Source organism: Chiloscyllium plagiosum, unplaced genomic scaffold (genome assembly GCF_037043375.1).
Source record: "Chiloscyllium plagiosum isolate Xiang-an unplaced genomic scaffold, Cpla_swu_hap1 HiC_scaffold_7, whole genome shotgun sequence".
Classification (NCBI taxonomy): Eukaryota; Metazoa; Chordata; class Chondrichthyes; order Orectolobiformes; family Hemiscylliidae; genus Chiloscyllium; species Chiloscyllium plagiosum.
The window spans coordinates 95,122,786-95,146,528 of record NW_028270145.1 but is presented as its reverse complement, the minus strand read 5'-3'; the positions used below and the strand labels follow the sequence as shown (position 1 = coordinate 95,146,528).

General features: G+C 41.3%; 1 protein-coding gene across 38 annotated transcripts in view; it reads left to right on the top strand.

Moving 5' to 3' along the window:
* The window catches only part of neb (nebulin), a 297,385-nt gene that overhangs the window by 194,165 nt on the left and 79,477 nt on the right, over positions 1-23,743 (top strand). For 35 of the 38 annotated variants that reach the window (XM_087989277.1, XM_087989287.1, XM_087989289.1 and 32 more), the window contains 16 exons: positions 663-770; positions 869-973; positions 1,073-1,177; positions 1,277-1,375; positions 2,079-2,183; positions 7,285-7,389; positions 7,725-7,829; positions 8,246-8,350; positions 8,449-8,553; positions 9,935-10,039; positions 11,173-11,277; positions 17,287-17,391; positions 19,145-19,249; positions 20,702-20,806; positions 22,422-22,529; positions 23,226-23,330. In XM_087989277.1, coding sequence (XP_087845403.1) covers positions 663-770; positions 869-973; positions 1,073-1,177; positions 1,277-1,375; positions 2,079-2,183; positions 7,285-7,389; positions 7,725-7,829; positions 8,246-8,350; positions 8,449-8,553; positions 9,935-10,039; positions 11,173-11,277; positions 17,287-17,391; positions 19,145-19,249; positions 20,702-20,806; positions 22,422-22,529; positions 23,226-23,330 — 1,680 coding nt within the window. Of the gene's footprint in view, positions 1-662; positions 771-868; positions 974-1,072; positions 1,178-1,276; positions 1,376-2,078; positions 2,184-7,284; positions 7,390-7,724; positions 7,830-8,245; positions 8,351-8,448; positions 8,554-9,934; positions 10,040-11,172; positions 11,278-17,286; positions 17,392-19,144; positions 19,250-19,494; positions 19,600-20,701; positions 20,807-22,421; positions 22,530-23,225; positions 23,331-23,743 lie in introns of all 38 variants that reach the window. The other 3 variants (XM_087989288.1, XM_087989285.1, XM_087989276.1) reach the window with 1 other exon arrangement.

Sequence of the window (23,743 nt, the reverse complement as noted above, 5' to 3'; positions counted from 1 at the left end):
TTTAAAAAAAAATTATAGTTATTTTCCTTTCCTGCCCTTTGCTAACAGTTCTGTAGTAGCACTTATATCAGAATGTTGTAGATTCAAGTCCCAGCCTGGAGGTAGTAGCACAAAATTTAGCTGGAAGTACCATGTGAGTACGAGTGACAGGCACCATCTGTTGGATGGAATATTATATGCAGCCTCACCTGCTCGATTGGAGGGACATGAAAACCGCATGGTATAATTTCAGGGAAGGATAGGAAATGTTATCTCTGGTGTCATGGCTAGTACATATCCATCAAACAGTATAACTGAAATATATTATCTGCTATGGTATTATTCCTGCCCTTACTTACTTCATAGTCAATACTTTGAAATGTCAATGATGTAACGTAGGGAAGTATTGCTTGTACTGTTCCTCCAGGGTGAATGCTAATCATCCATTGTTTCTCAGGATAATAGTCACACAAACCCATGTGGTGAATGCAGGTAGTGGTATTAGAACAATATTCACTGTAACTCAGAAAGGTCACTAGACTAAATACAAACACATGGAATCAAAGGATTTATATGGCACAAATATTTATGTTTGTTTGTGCCTTCTGTTCAAATGCTATGACTAAGATTTTGTTCTTCAGATGGGCTTGATTGTCAAAAACATTTCTCATTTTCTTTTATAGCTGAAGTATAAGGAAGCTTATGAACATATGAAAGCAAGAGGCTACAAATTGATCCCAGAAACCATTAGCATTACTGCAGCCAAGAAAGCAGATCTTATTTTGAACCAGGTAATGTAGGCGTACTGTTAGCATGAACACATCGATCAGAAAAGATTACTGTAGGAAAAGTGAATATTTGATGCATTTAATTCCTTTCTCTGATTCAGCGTCTATATCGGTTACTTTATGACACTAACAAAGACAAGATTCACCCAACGCTTGACACTCCAGAAATTCGTCAAGTCAAAGCTACACAGGAGGCGATCAGTGATGTAAGTTTAAGAATTGAGTGAACTTGTCTCAATAAATTAACCAAGCATGCTCTATTTGCTGAACAGAATTCAATGATTTTACTTTTTTCCTTCCTTTAGCTGATATATAAGTCGGACTACTTCCGGTTGAAAGGTCAGAAGATTTCCCTTCCCATCACTCCTGAGCTGCTCCATCACCGATATGTTGGTGTTATCACTAGCGATGTAATTATTAAATCTGTCTTTGCTTATTCATACATTTTGTTTACATTTTTCCTTAATGTTTTCTGAATAGTACTAAGTTTGTGACTATTCCTTCTAAAGAATAAATACAAGGAAGAGCTTCAGTGGCTGAGGGGCATTGGATGCTTCCTGTATGGAACTCCTGAAATGATACGAGTGCGTGACTTCCACAAATTCTGGGTATGCTTTCCATTTTTTGTAATCCAGATATACCAATTGTAATGATCTAAAATTATATCATAAAAGTGAGTTTTAATTTAGCCAAAAAGGTTGGTCTAAGATCATGAATGATGCTGAAGGGCTTCGGCGCAAAGGACTTTCCTGCCCCTTGGATGCTGTCTGACTTGCTGTGCTCTTCCAGCTCCACATCTATTGACTCTGACTTACAACATCTGCAGTCCTTACTGTGTCCGAAGCAGTCTGTTAGCAGGATGGCTGTTTATGATGCACAGTAATGCCAATAGTACGAGTTCAGTTCCTGCAGTGGTTGAGATCACCATGAAGGTCCCACCTTCTCACCCTACCCCTTGCCTGAGACATAGTGACCCTCAGGCTAAACAACCACCAGTCGTTTCTCTCTAATGAGAGAGCTGGCCTATGGTTCCCTGGGACAGCGGTACCTTTGCCTTACGTATACGTAAATGACAGGAAAACTCCATGAATGTTGAAATTCTGAAATAAAACTGACAATGCTGGAAATGCTCATTTGATCTAGCAACATGTCTAGAGTGAGAAAAATGAAGTTAATCTCAGCCTAGCTTACTGAGGGTAAACATTGTAACTCTTGAGATAGTAAGTAGTATTTCTGAAAATATTTATCTTCCCGATCTAGTAAAATTTATTTGAAAATACTTTAAACTTCTTTTTTATGTTTTTCTTTCAGACTGGCTATGACAAAGCTGCCAAAAAATTACGTGACAAGCATACTTCAGTTCTTGATACTCCTGAATACAGACGTGTGACGGAACTGAAAACTCACTTGAGCAATGTAAGTATCCAACCACTTCATGGAATACAAATAAGAATGGAATTGTAACTCCACCTTTAATCTCAAATGGATGGTAGACTTTTATTATGCATGAATAAGGGAGGACATGGTGGCTCAGTGGTTAGCACTGCTGCCTCCCAATGCCAGGGACCAGGGTTCGATTCCACCCTCGGGCAGCTGTCTTTGTGGAGTTTGCACGTTCTCCCATTGTCTGGGGATGTGTACTTTAGGTGAATCAGCTATGAGAAATGTAGGGTTACAAGGAAAGGGTAAGAGGTTGGGCCTGGGTAGGATGCCCTTCAGAGAGTTGATGTTGGCTTGATGGTGTTGTGCTGGAAAAACACAGTAGGTCAGGCAGCATCTGAGGAGCAGGAGAATCAGCAATTCGGGTATAAGCCTTTCATCAGGAATGAGGCTTGTGGACCAGGGGGCTGAGAGATAAGTGGGGGGGTGGGGCTAGAGGGAAGGTAGCTGGGAATGTAATAGGTAGATGAAGGTTGGGGGTGAAGGTGATAGATCGGAGTGGAGGGTGGAGTGGATAGATGGGAAAGGTGATGGACAGGTCAGGAGGGCAGTGCCAAGTTGGAGGCTTGGGACTGGGATAATGTGGGGGGAGGGGGATTGAGGAAACTGTTGAAATTCACATTTATCCCGTGTGGTTGCAGGGTCCTAAGGTGCAATATGAGGTGTTCTTCCTCCAGGCGTTGGGTGGTTAGGGTTTGGCGATGGAGGAGGCCCAGGACCTGCATGTCCTTGACCAAGTGGAAGGGGGAGTTGAAGTGTTCATCCACAGGTTGGTGGGGTTGGTTGGTGCAGGTGTCCCAGAGATGTTCTCTGAAACGATCTGCAAGGAGGCATCCTGACTCCCCGATGTAGAGGAGACCACATCGGGTGCAATGGATGCAATAGATGACATTGGTGGAGGTACAGGTAAATCTCTGTTGGATGTGGAAGGCTTCTTTGGGAGCCTTGGACGGAGGTGAGGGGAATGGTGTGGGTGCAGGTTTTGCACTTCCTGTGGTGGTAGGGGAAGGTGCCAGCAATGGCGTGTGGGCTGGTGGGGGATTTAGACCTGATTAGGCAGTTGTGGAGGGAAAGGTCTCTCCGGAACATTGATAGGGGTGGGGTGGGAAATATCTCTCTGGTGGTGGGGTCCGTTTGTAGGTAGACCAAGTGGCGGAGAATGATGCGATGTATGCAGAGGTTGGTGGGGTGGAAGGTGAGAAGCAGGGGGATGTTCTGTCCTTGTTGCATTGGGAGGGGTGGGGTTCAAGGGCGGTGATGCGGGAAGTGGAGGAGATGTGCTGGAGGGCATCATTGACCACGTGGGAAAGGAAATTGCGATCTTGGAAGAAGGAGGCCATCTGGGATTTTCTAAGGTGAAATTGGTCATCCTGGGAACAGATATGGTGGACGCGGAGGAATTGGGAATAAGGGATGGCGTTTTTACAGGAGGTAGGATGGGTGGAGGTGAAGTCTAGGTAGCTGTGGGAGTTGCTGGGCTTGTAGTAGATGTCCATGGTCAGTCAGTCGTCGGAGATGGAGATGGAGAGGTGCAGGAAGGGAGGTTACTGAAATGGTCCAGGTGAATTTGAGGTCAGGGTGGAAGGTGTTGGTAAAGTTGATGAACTGTTCGACCTCCTCGTGGAAGAATGAGGTAGCACCGATATGGTCATCGATGTAGCGTAAGAACAGGTGGGGGGTGGTGCCAGTGTAACTGTGGAAGATGGATTGTTCCATGTATCCAACAAAGAGGCAGCATAGCTGGGTCCCATGCAGGTGCTCATGGCTACCCCTTGGTTTGGAGGAGAAGTTGTTTTGGGTGAGGACCAATTCAGCCAGGCCCCCCACTGCCCCTCAACCATAACCTCATCACCCATCACCAAACCATCATCTTCCAGACCATCCACAAACTCATCACCTCTGGGGATCTCCCATCCACAGCCTTCAACCTGATTGTCCCTGAACCCTGCACCACCCAATTCTACCTCCTACCGAATAGTCACAAACCTGACTGCCCCAGTCGACTCATTGGCTCAGCCTGCTCCTGTCCCACTGAATTCATCTCTGCATACCTTGACACCGTCCTGTCCCCTTTAGTCCAGGAACTCCCTACTTACGTTCAGGACACCACCCACGCAGTTGACACACTCCAAGATTTTTGTTTTCCCAGCCCCCAAAATCTCATCTTCACCATGGGCATCCAGTCCTTGTACACATCATCCGCCATGATGAAGGCCTCCAAGCCCTTTGTTTTTTCCTCTCACATCGTCCCAACCAGTACTCTTCCACCAACTCCCTCATCCACCTGGCTGAACTGGTCCTCACCCTTAACAATTTCTCCTTCCAATCCTCCCACTTCCTCCAAACCAAAGGGGTAGCCATGGGCACCTGCATGGGCCTCAGCTATGCCTGCCTCTTTATCGAGTACATGGAACAGTCCACCTTCCGTAGTTACACTGGCACCACCCCCACCTTTCCTCCACTACATCGATGAATGTGTCGGCGCTACCTCGTGCTCCCAAGAGGAGGTCAAACAGTTCAGCAACTTCACCAACACCTTTCACCCCAACCTCAAATGGTCTCCTCCATTGCCAAATCCTAACCACCCGAGGTCTGGCGGAATTTGAATTGAATGGAATTGAATTGAATTTATAGTCACATGTACCAAGGTACAGTGAAAAGCTTTGTCTTGTGATCAATACAAGCAGATCACAGAGTTAAATAGCATAGATAAGTAAATAATAGGTAAACAGTGGCAAAAACCAAAACACAGGTACAGGCGAATATTAAGAGTTTGTGAGTCCATTCAATATTCTAACAATACTAGGGTAGAAACTGTTGCAAAACTGGCTGGTGCATGTGTTCAGGCTTCTGTACTTCTCCCCAATGGTAGAGGTTGTAGAAAAGCATTGCCAGGGTGGGATGGATCTTTGAGAATGCTGGAGGCCTTTCCTTGACAGCGGGCCTGGTAGATGAATTATATAGATGGGAGGTTGGCCTTTGTGACTGTCCGGGCCGCGTTCACGACTCTCTGTAACCATCTCCGATCTTGAATGGTACAGTTGCCATACCAGGTAGTGATACATCCAGACAGAATGCTCTCGATGGCGAACCTATAAAAATTGGCAAGGGTATTTACCATCATGCCACATTTTCTCAGCTGCCTGAGGAAGAAGAGATGTTGTTGGGCCTTTATAACCAGTGCGTCCTCACGAAGAATCCAAGAAAGCTTTTTGTTGATCATATTCCCAGGAGCTTGACACTCTCCACTTGTTCCACCTCTGTGCTGTTAAGGTGTAGGGAGGCATGAGTAACATCCCACCAAAAATCAAAAATATTCTGCCTTGGGACCCTACAACCAAATGGGATCAATGTGGATTTCAACATTTTCCTCATTTCCCCTCCCTCCGCATTTTCCCAAGCCTTCAACTCTGTACCTCCCTCCTGACCTGTCCATCACCTTTCCCATCTGTCAACTCCACCCTCCTCTCTGATCTTCTCCCTCACCTTCATCTACCTGTTGCATTCTCTGCTACCTTCCATCTAGCCCCACCCCCTCCCATTTATCTCTCAGGCCCCCAGGCCCACAAGCCTAATTCCTGATGAAGAGCTTATGCCCGAAATGTTGATTCTCCTGCTACTTGGGTGCAGCCTGACCTGCTGTGCTTTTCCAGCACCACAGTCTCGACTCTGATCTCCAGCATTTGCAGTCCTCCCTTTCTACTTGTGGACTCGATGGGCCAAATGACCTGCTTCTACATTATCAGGATTCTATGAAAATGCTATGTGACTTCAGGAAAATGATCTTGCGTTCTATACTGTTATTTGAAATCAAGCAATGTAAAGGAAATATTTCTTCAACCTCTGATGGGGATTTTTGACAAAGAGGAAAACTGCAGGGAGACAGAGCTGTAGAGTATACCAATTACACCTCAGAACTCAAGAAAGGTGATCTACCTCATAATGGGCACACCTCTCTTTCCATCCCCAACTTCCTTCCCAGCCCTGCCCCCTCCCTTCTATTCTTCCGATTGACCCTTCCTTTCAGCTACCAAAGAGATTCATTCCTCCCATCAATCAACCAGGTCGTACCCTCTATCTGTGTTCACCTATTCCTACTTCACCACCCCATGCCCCACCTCATCCCCTTATTTGCAGCTCCCCTTACACCCACCCCCAGTCCTGAAGAAGGGTTACATCCAAAATGTTTGCTTCTCCACCTCCTGATGCTGCCTGGTTTGCTGTGTTCTTCCAGCCTCCTGCTTGTCTACCTTGGATTCCAGCATCTGCAATTTTTTTTGTCTCACATCCCCTTTTCTGCCAAGATCACAATAAAAAGATCTGAATTATTCAGCAGTTGATGTGTAATCATTGCACTCAGTATTGAATTTAATGCAGGGAACATCAAGATGGTTGCTGAAGGTTTTGTGATTTGTTTGATGTTATGTATAAAACTTTGTGATCACACATCCTGAGATTTCTCCAAGCTAAGAATTTATTTTTGAATCTGTACACATCCAAGTTAAGGCACTAATATTCTTTATGCCAAAATACATACTCCCCTCTGTTTGGCCAGTCGTGTTGCTTTTGAGGGACCTCTATTATCTTACGTGCTTGACCATGAGCTTTAGTCCTTAATTATGAACTTTGCATTGATCAGCTTGTTCTTTGTAAAGCAGGAAGATAAGAGCATTTATCTCAGGGTTCATTTCGTTCTAATGTGACTTGCTTGCTAATGCAAGATTGGAACTCAATCAAATTTCTATGACACAATTGACAATCCAATGCCTGAGCCAAGGAAGTCCATAGCCAATCTTAATAATAACTCCATATCTCTACATTCTATTTTCCAACAAAAATCAATGAAGATCAGTCTTGAAAGGTTCGCTTGTCACAGTAATGATACAGATAAATATTCCAAATTGAGCAAAATGTGGACACTGACAGGATTAAGGTCCTGGAGACTCTTCAAGCATCATGACAGATTTGGTAAACGGGGACACCCAAACCTATCATAGATCAAAGCAAGGACAAAACAGAACATGTGTCACATTTTAGTGAGATAATTGATCTTTCATTTGCCTCTTGTCAATTTTAGCTGGTATACCGTGCTCAGGGAAATAAAGCAAAGACGAAGTACACAACAAGGCTTGATACTGTGGATCTAAACCGAGCCAAACACGGTCAGAAGATACAGAGTCAGGTGAGGCCAGACAAGCTGTTAAATGAAAATGATGGTTCTTATAGTGAAAAGCTTCTGAGTAGAAACTAAAAGGAGGCTTTTAAGCATGGTATCAAAGCAAGATATGTATTGAATATAGTTGAAAATTACTGACCACAGTCAGAAGAAAAAAATATTTTTTATTATCACTTCAAAGGAAGTGATGTATCAGTGAGTAACATGATAGAAAATTCAGGAACCGTTGTGTTCTTCAGTGTGGAAAGATATGACAAAATTTCTGTGCTAGTTTGAAAGTATTGTGAAACCTGTCTATTATCGCACATCTTATTAAAGATGTTTTCTTTTTCCTTCTGCAGTACCTGTATGTTGAATTAGCTAGAAAAGATAGACCGCATTACATTCCTCATGAGCATACTACATCCCTGGATCACGCCAAGCATGTCAAAGATTTTGCCAGTGAGGTAAGACACAAATAAGCAGTTATTTGGAAAGCCTCTTACACAAGTAATACATATATAAATATGTTGTTTCAACTTATTTTTAAATGTACTCAATTTCGAGGAAATAAGTTGCTTACATTTGCAAGTCAAGAAAATGCACAGAATTAATTAAAAAACACAATGAGTATGAAATTATTTTGCTGCCATTTAAACAGGGCAGTTAACAAATTGAAAAGAAAACTATATCAGTCTACACCTTCATACAAATAGTAGCTCATGGCTTTTCAATGATTCATGTGCAATACATATCACTTCTCAATGTGACATGGGTTCCAGGGTGCAACGTACTAAATGTGTGAAAAGTTAAGATAGAAAGACCTGCTTTTATTCAATTAATTTCATGATTCTAATCTATCTTTTTTTCTTTCCAATGTTAGAAAAAATACAAGGCACAATATGAGAAGTTCAAGAGTAAATACACTACAATACCAGATACTCCAACATTGTTGATTTCTAAGAAAGCGTACATAATTGCCAGTGATGTATGTATTGAATAATTCCTTCTTACTGGTATATAAAGAGATTTCATAACCATCTGTGATTTTTCACATTTTGAAGACACTCTTTTTGCTTTTAATAGTTACGATATAAGGAAGCCTTTGAACATGCAAAAGGTCATTACCGTACAGTGAAAGATGCCCTGAACATTGTCTACCATCGCAAAGTCACAGATGATATCAGTGAGGTACATTATGTTTATATTTAAGTAACTGAAATCTTTGAAGTATTTAAAAGCTATTCATATTGTGTGAGCATGTTACATAGAATAATGAGACTAACATTGTAATGCATGGCGACCTTTTGGATTTGCCTCTTTTCTACAGAAATATGGGTATCTTTAACTTGTTATCACTCTCTGACAATAAGACAGAGACCAGGATCAGGCTTTCAGCTATGGCCCAGATCCCCCCAGCCACTCCAATGTCTTGTGAATATGTTGTAGAAGGCTTTACAGTTGTGTGGAATGATGCGTTTTCTTGCCCATTGTCTTCCCACTTCTGCTGGGATGTTACCATTAGCGACAGAGATGTTGGGTAACTCTCTGGCCCCAAAGACCAGTGAAGGCCTTTAGGTTGCTAATTAATCAACCCCATTCACCATTTCTCCAGGTCTCCTCACCATTCCCAGGACCTGTTGCAATCCCAACACAAAAGGGGGCCACCATCTTAAATGGAGTGCCCCTTTTTACTTAGTGCATTACCAACCACATAATGTTCTGGATCTGAGTTTGGATCTTGTCACCGTAGATGGTGGAACTTGACTTCAATAAAAAAAAAATAAAATCTGGACTTAAAACCCATCCGGTTCACAAATGTCCTTCAGAGAACAAAATCTGCCATCCTCACCTGGTCTGGCCTACATGTGACTCCAGACTCACAGCAATGTAGTTGACTCTCAACTGCCCTCTGGGAAATCAGGGATAGGCAATGATTACTGGCCCAACTAGTAAAAGCCACATCCTGCAATTACATTTTTTAAAAAGTCCCCCCAAATTATTTACCCCCTTTTTTCCCACCTTCAAATGAACTTGGGTAAAAGGCCAACCTTCTCCCTCATGCCCTTTGTCTGCTGTCCAGAACATAACGCTGAAGGTGTATAGACCTTAATGCGGGCACGTTAGTGGTCACTTTGCCCACCTCGTGTGTTATGGGACTGGTTTGGAGTGTGTGCACAAAGGAAGTTGGATAGCCAACTGATGTATTTTGCATGAGGCCTTGCCAAAATCACACCAAGCCCATAAAATCAAATCCCAGACCTTTCCAAGGAGAAATTATTAAAACAGGGTTATTATTGTAAGCAGGGTCAATTAGAATGAAGAATCAAGTAATTGTACCCATACTGTGTTCCTTCATCTTTGTTCTGCATACACTGATGGGATGAAAATTCTCAAATATTGCATGGCAGTCTCAACTGACATAGCTTCAGGTTCAGCTAAGCATTCACGGGCAAGGAAAACCAGGTCCATTTAGGAATATTCGGAAACCTTCTTCGTCCCAGTGCAGTCCTCCTTTCTATCAGTTTCCTAATTTCTGGTTAGTGACTTTTCATTGACATTGTGGTCCTAGGTCAAATACAAGGAGAAGTACATCCAACAGTTGGGTGTGTGGAGATCAATCCCTGACCCACCTGAGCACATGCACCACCGTATGGTAACTGATGCCATCAGCACTGTGAGTCTTTAACTTTGTCCTCTTTAACTTTGTATTTTTGTTTAGAAATATAGTGCAAATATAGTACCACGACAATCTGAAATTTGTTGCTGTTGTCGACTGTTAAACATATAAAGACATAATGCTTTCAATGATAATCTAAATTCAAAATTGAACAAGACAATGTATGCAACTTTAAGATGTGCCCACACACAGGATGTCTCATTTAATGAGATACTATTTTTGACTTTCTGACGAATAGATCGGGACTGTAAGTGACATTTTACAGATTCTTAATGCTAGAAGGTGATTTTGTCCTGTAGCTTGTCATAATTAGACATGCTATTTTTGAATTTTTACTGTAAAATCCATGCCATATCTCTTCTCTTCTTCCTCCCCTGCTGGGCTGCTAAATGCTTAGGTGTCTGGTGACCTTTTGGTACCCCATCCAAAAGACGATGGGGTGGGTGATAGCCTGGTGGTATTATCGCTAGACTATTAATCCAGAAACCCAGGTAATATTCTGGGGCCTTTGGTTCAAATCCTACCATGCAGATAGTGGAATTTGAATTCAATAAAAAATCTGGAAATCAGAGTTTAATGATGACCATAAAACCATTGCCAATTGTCAGGAAAAAACCCATCTATTTCACTAACGTACTTTGGGATGGAAATCTGCCTTTCCTACCAGATCTAGCCTACATGTGACTCTGGCCCCACATCAATGTGTTTGACTCTTAACTGTCCTCTGGGCAATTAAGGATGGGTGATAAATGCTGACCTAGACTGTGACACCCACATCCTGAGAATGAATTTTAAAAAAAGATAGATAGTCAGGTGTGAGCATGGACATGCTTTTTGTCTGTCTGGGTCTCACATTTGCATACAACCATCCAAGTCAAGGAAATAAGTATTTCATCAAATTTCACAGCCTCTTAAGAAAGCTTCAGAGTTTCAGGGACCAGTCGGATTACCTTGACTTTTTTTCTCTCTGGTCCTTTGCAATACAGTATTCTTTGTGTTTAGTATTTAAAGTATTGAAATTAACTGTTTGAAAGTTCATTTTGTCATTTTGAGAAAATGCGACTGTTTATCAGTGTCATTACATGCCCAAGATCTGATGCCTGAAATAAAAATGATTATTTTCTAACTAGGTTAAATACAAAGAAGACTTGGGATGGCTGAGAGGAATTGGTTGCTATGCATGGGACACACCTGACTTGACATTGGCTGGAAAGAACAAGGAACTCTACAGCCAGGTAGGGATGAGCAGCTTCACTGTATGACCTGACATGCTCATGTGAGTGAGTTGGACACCTAACAGAACCAGACATCTCTTCATCTTTATTTAGGGCCACACATCTCAACATTTGCTGCTGTATGAAGTATATTTGTCAGTCTTCAGGCTTGTGCCTCCACACTCTTATTGACCATTAGGGATCCTTTTTATTTTGGTAAAATCCTTTATTTCAATTTCACTTTCATTTACTCTTCTCTCTGAAGGTATTCATGTTAATTTATCTCATTCCGCATATACCTGCCTCACTTCTGTTCCAGTGTCATATGGCCTTGTGTAGAAAGCAAGCTACTCAACTGTGGGATTACAGAGATGAGCCTGATTCTGCCTTTACCCAATAGTTTCTCATCTCACGCACATATCTAATTTAAGGGAATACAATTTGAACATAAGATGTAGACAGGAATAGAATGCTGAAAGAGTTAGATGAAGAGTGGTGCAAGCAAGATCCTCTGGAACTTCAGTGACTTGGATTGAATGGCCTATCTCTGTGTTCTATTTGCTATTTAATTTCATCAGAATTTACTCATTTGGATCAAAGGATTAAGGCTTGAAGGGCAGAATCTCAGAATAAGGAGTTATAGAACATAGAAGAATGCAGCACAGAATAGGCCCTTCAGCCCTTGATGTTGTGCCAATCCTTTATCTAATCCTAAAATCAAACTAACCTATCTACCCTATGTTTTATTATCATCTATATGGCTATCCAAGAGTCGCTTAAATGTCCCTAATGTATCTGACTCTACTACCACTGCTGGCAGTGCATTCCATGCATCCAAAAACCTCTGTGTAAAGAACCTACTTCTGACATCTCCCCTAAACCTTCCTCCAGTCACCTTAAAATTATGCCCCAGCGTGATAGCCATTCCTTCCCTGGAAAAAAAGTCTCTGGGTATCCACTCTATCTATGCTTCTTATCATCTTGTACACCTCTATCAAGTCGCCTCTTATCTTTCTTCGTTCCAATTAGAAAAGCCCTAGCTCCCTCAGCTTTCTTCCTATGACACACCCTCCAGTCCAGGCGGCATCCTGGTAAATCTCTTTGCACCCTCTCTAAAGCTTCCATATCATAAAACATAGAACATAGAACAGTACAGCACAGAACAGGCCCTTCAGCCCACGATGTTGTGCTGACCATTGATCCTCATGTAAGGTAAACCTAATGTACAAACCCTCAAATTTCTGTGACCATATCCATGTCCAGCAGTCTCTTAAATATCCCCAATGACCTTGCTTCCACAACTGCTGCTGGCAACGCATTCCATGCTCTCACAATTCTCTGCGTAAAGAATCCGCCTCTGACATCCCCTCTATACTTTCCGCCAAACAGCTTAAAACTATGACCCCTCGTGTTAACAATTTCTGCCCTGGGAAAAAGTCTCTGGCTATCAACTCTATCTATGCCTCTCATTATCTTGTACACCTCAATTAGGTCCCCTCTCTTCCTTCTTTTTTCCAATGATAGAAGTCCGAGCTCAGTCAACCTCTCTTCGTAAGATAAGCCCTCCATTCCAGGCAGTATCCTGGTAAACCTCCTCTGAACCCTCTCCAAAGCATCCACATCTTTCTTATAATAGGGCGACTAGAACTGGACACAGTATTCCAAGTGCGGTCTAACCAAAGTTTTATAGAGCTGCAACAAGATCTCACGGCTCTTAAAGTCAATCCCCCTGTTAATGGAAGCCAAAACACCATATACTTTCTTACAACTCTGTCCACCTGGGTGGCAATTTTAGGGGATCTATGTACCTGCACACCAAGATCCCGCTGTTCCTCCACACTGCCAAGAATCCTGTCTTTAATCCTGTACTCAACCTTCAAGTTCAACCTTCCAAACTGCATCATTTCGCATTTATCCAGGTTGAACTCCATCTGCCACCTCTCAGCCCATCTCTGCATCCTGTCAATGTCACGCTGCAGCCTACAACAGTCCTCTATACTGTCAATGACACCTCCAATCTTTGTGTCATCTGCAAACTTGCTAACCCATCCCTCAATCTCTTCATCCAAGTCATTAATAAAAATTACAAAGAGTAGAGGCCAAAGAACAGAGCCCTGTGGAGCACCACTCACCACTGACTTCCAGGCAGAATACTTTCCTTCCACTACCACTCGCTGTCTTCTGTCGACCAGCCAATTCTGTATCCAGACAGCTAAATTTCCTTGTATCCCATTCCTCCTGACCTTCTGAATGAGCCTATCATGGGGAAACCTTATCAAATGCCTTGCTGAAGTCCATATATGCCACATCCACCGCTCGACCCTCATCAACTTGTCTAGTAACATTCTCAAAGAACTCAATAAGATTTGTGAGGCATGACCTGCCCCTCACAAAGCCATGCTGACTGCATTTAACCGAGCCATGCTCTTCCAGATGATCATAAATCCTATCCCTCAGAATCCTTTCTAACACCTTGCAAACGACAGACGTGAGACTGACTGGTCTGTAATTGCTGGGGATTTCCCTATTTCCTTTCTTGAAGAGAGGAATCCTTCTGATAATGAGGCGACCAGAACTGAACACAATATTCCAAGTGTGGTCTAACCTGGGCTCTATAGAGCTGCAGCATAACCTCATGGCCCTTAAACTCAATCCCCCCCGCTAAGAAAAACCAACACAACATATGCCTTCTTAATAACCTGATCAACTTGGGTGCACCTTTGAGGGATCTATGGACATGGTCCCTAAGATCCCTCTGTTCCTCCACACTGCCAAGAATCCTGCCTTTAACCCTGTATTCTGCATTCAAATTTGACCTTCCTAAATGAATCACTTCACACTTTTCCAGATTGAGGTCTATCTGCCACTTCTCAGCCCATTTTTGCATCCTGTTAATTTCCCGTTGCAACCTACAACAGCCCTCCACACTATCCAAAACTCCACTAACCTTCATATCATCGGCAAACCTACTAACTCACCTTTCCACTTCCTCATCCCGGTCACTTATAAAAATCACAAAGAGTAGACGTCCCAGAACAGATCCCTGCAGAGCACCACTGATCACCGAGCTTCAGGCTGAATACTTTCCAACTCCCATCACCCTCTGTCTTCTATGGGCCAGCCAATTCTGTATCCAGACAGTCAAATTTCCCTGTGTCCCATGCCTCCTTACTTCTGAATGAGCCTACCTTGGGATCCTTATAAAACGCCTTGCTAAAATGCATGTACACCACATTCACTGCTCTACCTTCATCAATGTGTTTTGTCACATCCTCAAAGAATTCAAAAAGGTTTGTGAGGCCCTCGTAAGACCTGCCCCCCTCAAAGGACAAAGTGAGGACTGCAGATGCTGGAGATCCGAGTCGAAGAGCGTGGTGCTGGAAAAGTACAATAGGTCAGGCAACATCCGAGGGGCAGGAGAATCGACATTTCCTGATGAAGAGCGTGTACTTGAAATGTCGACTCTCCTGCTCTTCGGATGCTGCCTGACTGGCTGTGCTTTTCCAGCACCACACTCTTTGACTCTGTCTCTCGTAAAGCCATGGACGACCTCTATTCAAGCTATGCTTTTCCAAATTATCTTTAAGTCCTCTTTCGCAGAATCCTCTCCAATAATTTGTCCATCACTGACGAAGACTGACTGGTCTTTTAAGTTAGATATAAGGAGGAACTTTTTTCTCTCAGAGTGTGATGAATCTGAAGAATTCTTTATTGCAAAGGGGTGTTGAGGCTGGGGTGTTTACTATACTCAAGCCTGTTAAGCATATTCATATACACATTTTTAATCATTAAAGGAATTGAGGCTCATGGGAAAATGGCAGGAAAGTGGAGTTGCAGATTATCAGATCAACCATGATCTTGTTGAAAGGCAGAGCAGATCTGAATGACCAAATTCTGTTCCTATCATTTCTAAGTCTTATGGTCGAAGCAAATACTACTATCCCAGCTACATGAGGTTTTATAACTTGCAAGCCTCTTCCGATCACCTGACAGCTTCCCTCAACGCACAGCCAGTGAGCTTCCTACTTTCTCAACTCTGCAGTTCTTCTTCTGAGTTTTGACTCTTACACTTATCTGCCTATTGGTTTCCAGAACATCTCAAATGTCTAATAACATGGAAGCATCCAACTACTCTTGACTTCTGACTGAATGCCTTTCACAGAATCTGTGTAATTCAGTTGCCTCTCCAGCAATACTAACTGCAGCACGTCTAGACAGTCTACATCCCTTTTTCTACTGTCACATACTCATTTCCCGACCCTCATTTCTTTCTTCAACTAAACGTGACGCAGAACTTTTCTTCAGTGACTAAAACTATTTGAGTTACCAGTTGAAAACCTTGCAATAAGCCCCACTCCTACTGGTGCGTAGAAATGTCACATTTCTTTGGTTGCCTGTTTCTGAGATCACAATTTACTTATGTAAAGAAGAATTCATTACACCGCAGATAGTTTATTCTTCCCAAAGGATCTTTATTTTTCAATGAACTATCTCTGAGAGTTATGAGATCACTCCTTAAGTGTCCGCTACTGCTTCTCTACCATTTAATCTATTAACCTGATCCACACTAGCCACCTTAATCTTCATACCCCTGTAATTGTCTTTAATTGTGTTTAAGATAATAGGTTAAGGCTCACATTTCTCACCCTCAGTCTGAATATAAAATTCTATCATGTTACCCAGAGGGAACCTTTAGTATGAGGAAAATAATTAACCCTGCCTCATTATACATTACCAGGTTTAAAATAGTCTACTCTATGTTTGGTTTCAGAATGTATTATTCCATGTAACTGTCCCAAACACTCTCTAAACTCATCTATCAGGCTACTTTTATGATTCATCCAATCCATACAATTGCTAAATCTCCCATAGTTAATTCAGTATCCTTTATTACAAGTGCTAATTATTTCTTGATCTATTCTCCATTCTACAGAATAGGAAGGGTTTGGAGAGATATGGGCCGGGTGCTGGCAGGGTTGGGATATTTAGTCGGCATGGACGAGTTGGACCAACATGTTTGTTTCCATGCTATACATCTCTATGACTCAGGTTGATGATGATCAGGTTGTTGGAGGTCAGTTAACTAAGCTCCAGGATATCTCTGCACGAGCTCAGCACAAACTTCTTTGACAGCTTCATCAATAATCCCTCCCATATAAAGTCAGAAATGGGGACATTTGCTGATGAATGAAGAATGTTCAACACCATTCACAATGGAGTCAGAGATGTACAGCACAGAACCTGACCCTTCGGTCTAACTCATCCATGCCAATCAGATATCCGAACCTAATCTAGTCCCATATCCCTCCAAACCCTTTCTATTCACATACCCATCCAGATGCCTTTTAAACGTTGCAATTGTGCTAGCCTCCACTACTTCCTCTGGCAGCTCATTCCATACATGAACTACCTTCTGTGTGAAAAGGTTACCCCTTAGGTCTCTTTTATATCTTTCCCCTCTCACCCTAAACCTATGCCCTCTAGTTCTAGACTCCCCCACCCCAGGGAAAAGACTTTGTCTATTTATCTTATCCATGCCCCACATGATTTTACAAACCTCTATAAGGTCCTCCCTCAGCCTCCGACGCTCCAGAGAAAATAGCCCTAGCCTATCCAACCTCTCCCTATAGCTCAAATCCTCCAACCCTGGCAACATCCTTGTAAATCTTTTATGAACCCTTTCAAGTTTCACAACATCTTTCCGATAGGAAGGAGACCAGAATTGCACGCAATATTCCAACCGTGGCCTAACCAATGTCCTGTACAGCCGCAACATGACCCCTCAACTCCTGTACTCAATATTCTGACCAATAAAGGAAAGCATAATATGATTAAATGTTGTTAACAGTGGCCTAAACTGCATGTTCTGACACTATAAATTTAATAAAGCCTTAGAAGGAGCACACTATGTTCAATAATTCCAAACATAAACTACTTAAGTGAAAGTAAAGTGGATGTTTCATTCTGTTGTTCAGCTTTTAGAGAAGGTTTGCTGTCCATCTTACTTATCTGTAAAATTTTCTTTTGCAGTACAAGTACCGAGAATCAGTTGCAAAACTAAGAAACAACTTCAAGTACACGGCCGATACTCCACACATCCGGCATGCTAGGGCGGCAACAGCAATTTTAGATGAGGTTTGTGCAATTGGGATAGAGTTAATAAGGCAATATTACAAATATCCGACACGTGCTGGAGCCTTCAAGCCCTTGCGACCCAACCTTGAAAGCCCAGGCAATTCAGTCCTGTTCACATTGCATCTCGTACTTGTTAATGGCTCCCATTTTGTATTTAGTGACACTGAAGAGTTTGTAAGTGCTGCTTTTAGCACTGTTGCCTAAATAGTGGACGAATCCTTAGTCAGAGCACGAAGATGTGCTTGTATCAGTAACTGAATATAGGGACATGGGTTTTAACTTTATACACCGTTCTCAAGGCTCTCTGGTGCAAACCTTCCAATGTAAAACCTGGACATTCTTGATCTATATTTTTGTCTCAAAATATATAAAAATATTAAATCTGTTAATAACATCATCTCTTTTTGAATTTGCTTTCAAGGAAAAAAATAGAAAATATAAATATTAGACTGAGTAAATTCTGAGAATGGGTACTAACATTCCTTTAATGTACCATTAGTTTTTCTTATTCGATCTGGTACTTTGTGGTAGCTTGGGATTTTCTTTGATAATGTAGAGCTTGAACCCTTCATTGAACTGTATTGTGTTAAAAAAGTCTTTTTTAGTCTTTAAGGATAAAATGACTCAAAATCCAAAGGGTAAGAGATGACTTTTAGCTTTTACAGAGGCATGTATTACCTTATTCCCTTACCACTCATTTTTCTTTGCGATTTTCTTAACTGCTACCTAGAGGAGCCTAGAAATTATTATAAGGTAAAAACAAAGGTAAGTTTTTAATATATATATATATATATATATATATATGATTTTCCCATGACCACAAGTATAAATAAATCTGCTTCCCTAACACAGTTGTTCAACTTTTAATTAAATCACTTCTTTCTGAATGTTGAAACTGTTCATTTCAAAAACTGAAATAAGTGATGGAACTAAAACCTCTTTGATCTATAATGTGCTTGAGCGAATATTTAAGAACAAAGATAAAGTGTATCATTAGGCTGTAGATATCCATGAAGATAATGAAAATACATATTTTACAACTTATCTGACCAAACATTACCTAAACATTTTTTGACAGATGCAAAAAGAATTTTAATATTCATCATTTGCTTTATCTGAGATACTAGGCGGTTCATTAATTGTTACAATCCTCACTTCCAAGCTGCTTAAGGCTAAATGCAACACAATTAAAATTCAAAAACACTCAAGTCTCAGGCAAAGAGAAAACATGTTGATTATTTTTATGATTAGGATTTCCATCATTACAATTTGTCAGTTAAAGTAATATTATTTTGATTCTCTATCCTGAATATTGTCAGCATTATATATTTACTTACATTCTATTTTGAGATACGTCTTTGCAGTAACTCCAATGAATGCAAGCAAAGTACTAACAAATGCTCACTTTTGGAGGGCCTTTTGCCAAGAATTTCAGAACATGGATGTAGCTCTTGTTAAGCAGTATATTTGTCAGTCACTCTCTTTACTTGCAATTGACTGGTTGTTGGAAATGGGAACAACATTTTGACTCTGACTTCAGGTGGTCAGAGTCGGATTTTCAGACAAGGCTTAGAAGATTGAATCCGTTGAGAAAATCTGACTGCACTGACTTGTCCTAGAGCCAGATATTGAAATATTTCATCCCCATGCAACAGTTAAATCAGTTAATTCCCTCACCTCACACTTCCTTTACAAAAACATTGAATCATTGAATAGAATGCATTATTTTAACTACATCTCATATTCTGAGCAGAAGTCATACAAAGCTTTCTATGAGAAGCAGAAGAGCAAGTATACCTTGGTTTTGGATGATCCTAGAAACCTTCTAGCCAAAAGGTCGGGGCGACTAAGTAGCCAGGTAATTCTGTGGAGCTTGCACTAGAATGCTGGCCATCTACAACATAACCAGCAGTGATCTGCTGGTATGCTTTATGTGGATGTCATCTACCCAAATAAATGTTTTATTGGGTAGGCCTGTTGCAGCTTGTAAGAAACTTTTCACTGATAGAGTGACTGAGTTTGAGGATGATGAACACTGGTGTCCTTTTCTGGCTTAGCTTACGTTCCATCATCCTTTGCATGCATGTGCATTTTTATTGACAGCAATCATATAAGTCTGAAGCCAAATTCAAATTAAGGCGAGGATGCAATGAACTTCTACGGCCTGATATGCTGACTGCCATATACAACTCAATCTTAGGGAGCCAGGTAAAAGCGCTCGGTATTGTGCACTATTGTATCTCCTTTATATTTTTTGGATTGTCTCAAACTAAAGCATTGAACACCAAGCATTAATCATTTTAAAAGTTCATTTGGAAATAGATTAATCAATATTTTGGTGAATTTCGGTTGCAAACAAGTTGAGATTAATTTCTAAAATGTTCCCTACTAATTCAAGCACAAGTAATCTTGCTGTGTGCATGTGTGGCACTGTCTTCTTTAATAACACTTTCTGCATGTTTTTTGATTGATATTCTATTCATATTGGGCCAGATTTTGATAAAATGGGGCATTTTGCTTCACCTTCTTAGATGCAAAATTTTAGTTTTGGGCTTTAAAAATACTTTGCCCACAAAACAGTTGGAAATACAAGCTGGTACTGCAAGGACAATAGGGCATCTCAGCTTCTGATGAACAAGTTCATCTGTTTGACCAATAGGATGTAAGCTTTGCAAAAGAGACAGAGATATAGCACAGGAGGGTGATCTAGAGTGGATTAATTCAATGTCTAATCATTTTCTGGATCAGAAATAAGTCAAATAGTGTTGTGAGAACAAGAAAGAGAGAGAGAGAGAGGAAAAGAGCAGAAAGGAGAAATAAGACTAAAAATACATTTTGAAGCATTTCACAACCTAAAGAATTGAGATGCATTATACTCTCTGACAGGAAAAGAAAGGTTGATGACAATCATTAACAGTTATGAAATCAGTCAAAGAGTACTGTGCTGCTAGTTACAAACCTATTCTTTGTGATAAGTTTAAATGGGAAATTAATGTGCAATTAGAACAACTTCATAAAAGTCTAGGGCAGGTTAAGAACAACATACAATTGTCACTAAAGCTAATGACAGAGAGGTACAAATTACCAGCAAATTGTATGGTGGTTTACAATTTTCAGGATATTTCTTCCTCACCACAAATTGCTGCTAATTTACTGATTAATAAGTGTTCAGCAAGACCTAGTGGTGGCTGGTTAGTTCAGATGGTTAGAACATGATGCTAATAATGCCGGAATACAGCTTTTCAGCAAGATCTGGCCCATTGGGTTGACATTGATTGCTCTACATTAATTATTTGCTCGCTGTATACAGTGGATTTATCGGAAGGACTACGAAAAGGTGAAAGACAAATACACTTCAATTTTTGAGACCCCTGACAATCTCCGAACTAAAAAAGTGACGAAGCTCATCAGTGATGTAAGTTAAGTTTTTAATGCAATGCATATGTGTTTAAATTAAATCTGTTTAAATAGTAGTTACCATGACTGAGCACAGAAATTAGCTATACCTGTTATGCACATATGGAGTTGTTCAGATTACTGATCTTCAGTTAAGGGTGGCACGTTGGCTTAGTGGTTAGCACTGCTGCATCACAGCACCAAGTCCCAGGTTTGATTCTAGCCTCGGGCAACGGTCTGTGTGGAGTTTGCACATTCTCCCCATGTCTGCGTGGGTTTCCTCCGGGTGCTCCGGTTTCCTCCCACAGTCCAAAGATGTGCAGATTAGGTGAATTGACCATGCTAAATTGCCCATAGTGTAAGGTGCATTAGTCAGAGGGAAATGGATCTGGGTGGGTTACTCTTTGGAGGGTTGGTGGGCCGAAGGGCCTGTTTTCACACTGTAGAGAATCTAAAGCTTTCCACACTGTAGAGAGATAAATGCAGCTATTACAATCAGCTACATATGGGTATATTCAGAACTTTGTGTTCCTTTCCTATTACCTGGATAAAAAGAGCAGAGTTACAATGAATCCACTGGTAAAATTCACCAATTTATTATAGTTCCAAACAGGATGAAGGGTTTATGCCTGAAATGTCAACTCTTCTGCTCTTCAGATGCTGCCTGACCTGCTGTGCTTTTTCAATGCCAGCATCTGCAGTCCTCACTTTCTCCCAGACAGGATACTCCAAGCTGTCCCCCTCTTTATTCACCCCCCTCCGCCACCCCCCCCCCCCCCCCCCCCCCCCCCCCCCCCCCCCCCACCCGTTCTGCCCCCACCCCCCAACCGGTTGGCCACAACGAGGTTAATTAAAAAAGATCCATCCCTTGTCAGTGCCTTCGCAGAAAAAAATGAATTTGTGATTTAAAAGGAGCTAATTAATCTGGCGTTCTTGAGTAAACAAAGAATGAGCATATTAATACAGAGAAGAAATTATAACTCATATAGATACAGATTAGACAAGTGAGAAAAGAGTCCAAAAAAAAAAAAAAGTTAAATGACATGTGAATCAGTCTCTGGTTGATGTGTGAAGACATCAAATAGTGTAATGATGATTGTTGAGTAGTTAATTTCAAGATACTTGGCTTTGCAGTTTAGCTGAAATTCTTTTGTTCTATTCCCTTTTTATCTGGCTTGCTGGATGGCATCCAGCACTCAGAGTGAGAAATTCCTCTACCTGCGACTCCACTTTCAAGGAACTATGCACCTGTACCCCTAGGTCTCTTTGTCATACTTGCCTTTAAAACAACAGCTAGCATGACATGATAGCATTTTAGTACTATTGATTGAATCCATATTTTGCTAAAGTTACAAATGGTTCCACATTTTCTTTTCTTGATCTGCTGCATGGTTTCTAACTTCAAATTTTTGAACTCAGTTAGCTACAATTAATGCCAGTACAAAATAATCATTAGACATTTGTCATGACAATTATCTACATTAGTTTTGGCATTAGGGAAATATTCATGATATTTAATTGCACATCTATAGAATGGAGCAATGTAAAGATGGATCTTCACATAATTCAGAGAAAACAACTTGCATAATAATCACATTTTTATATGAGAACCTTCCTTTTTTGTGTTTTTGCAGATTAAATATAAACTGGAGCATAACCGGGACAAAGCTAAGGGCTACACTACTATCCATGACACGCCAATGCTGCTACACATGCGAAGTGTGAAAGACAAAATTAGTGATGTGAGTATTCACCACACCCAATAATAGAAATAAGGTTGCCTTTTGCTTTAAAGCAATTTCAACTTTGCAGTCTCCTACCAATACTGGGCGTTTTGGGGAGGACTGTGGGGAGAAATAGGTCAGAGTTGTGAAAGGCAGGAGCAGGTAGGTAGTTTTCAGATATCAGCCCCTTGCTCAACATCAGCAACTCCAAATGTCCCAGGTTAGGGCAACTGGACATCCCCCTAACCTGGCAGGCAGGTCACCTTAGTTCCTAGTTGGGTAACCAGTTGTTTTCCTTGCATGCTGGGAAGGAAATTAACTGGCGAGGCAGAGATTTAATCAACTTATGACCACTTCAGGGCCTATTTGATGATCGATCTAGAGAGTCTCCAATGGACCTTGTTAGAAACTCGCAACTAAATTGCAGAAGATGGTGAGAAGGAGGTGCAAGGACCAATTCATTCAATTCCTTCCCCTTCTTGCCACCTCCGGGGAAGGGGAAATTCTGCTTTATGTTTCGCCTCTCTAGGAATGTCAAGATAGTAACCTTCACCATCAGTTGCTAATTAATTACACAAAAATAAAACTTGCATTGTAACCCACTCATGACATCCAGATAAGTAACTCTCAAAATGCACTAAACATGAAACTTTAGCTGATGGAATGACTCTTACGTGATTGGCAGGATTTCAAATGTTGCTCTTTTGTTGACAGTTGAAATACAAGGAGAATTATGAACGCAACAAATCTGATTGCAACATTCACGGTGATGCATTTTCGATCAGGGCTGCCAAGAGTGCGTACAAGAACACAACCAACGTAAGTGTCTTTTGGTGTGTTTTGATCTGAAATTATAAAAGACACAGCATCTTCCACAACCTCAGCATGCTCCAATGTGTTTTATTATCAATATAAGTACTTTTGAAATATAGTCACTGAGTGTGCATCAAGGCTGTGGAAAAAATACATTTCTCTCATGTATTTTTCACTGTTTCATATGAAAAGTATGTTCTACAAAGGTGTATAAATGTTGCAAAGATTTCTCTATTTTCAAACAGATAGGGTTAGATTTAATGCAGCTTGTCATGAGGGGAAATATGGTGGCTGTGCTAGTTTGATTGAAGGAGAGGCCTCACCCCAATCTCGCGAAAGCAGAAAACCCTCCCACACCCCACCCATCACGCTACCCAATACGTTTCAGAGTAGAAGTTGCTGAGGAGGATTCATGGCTG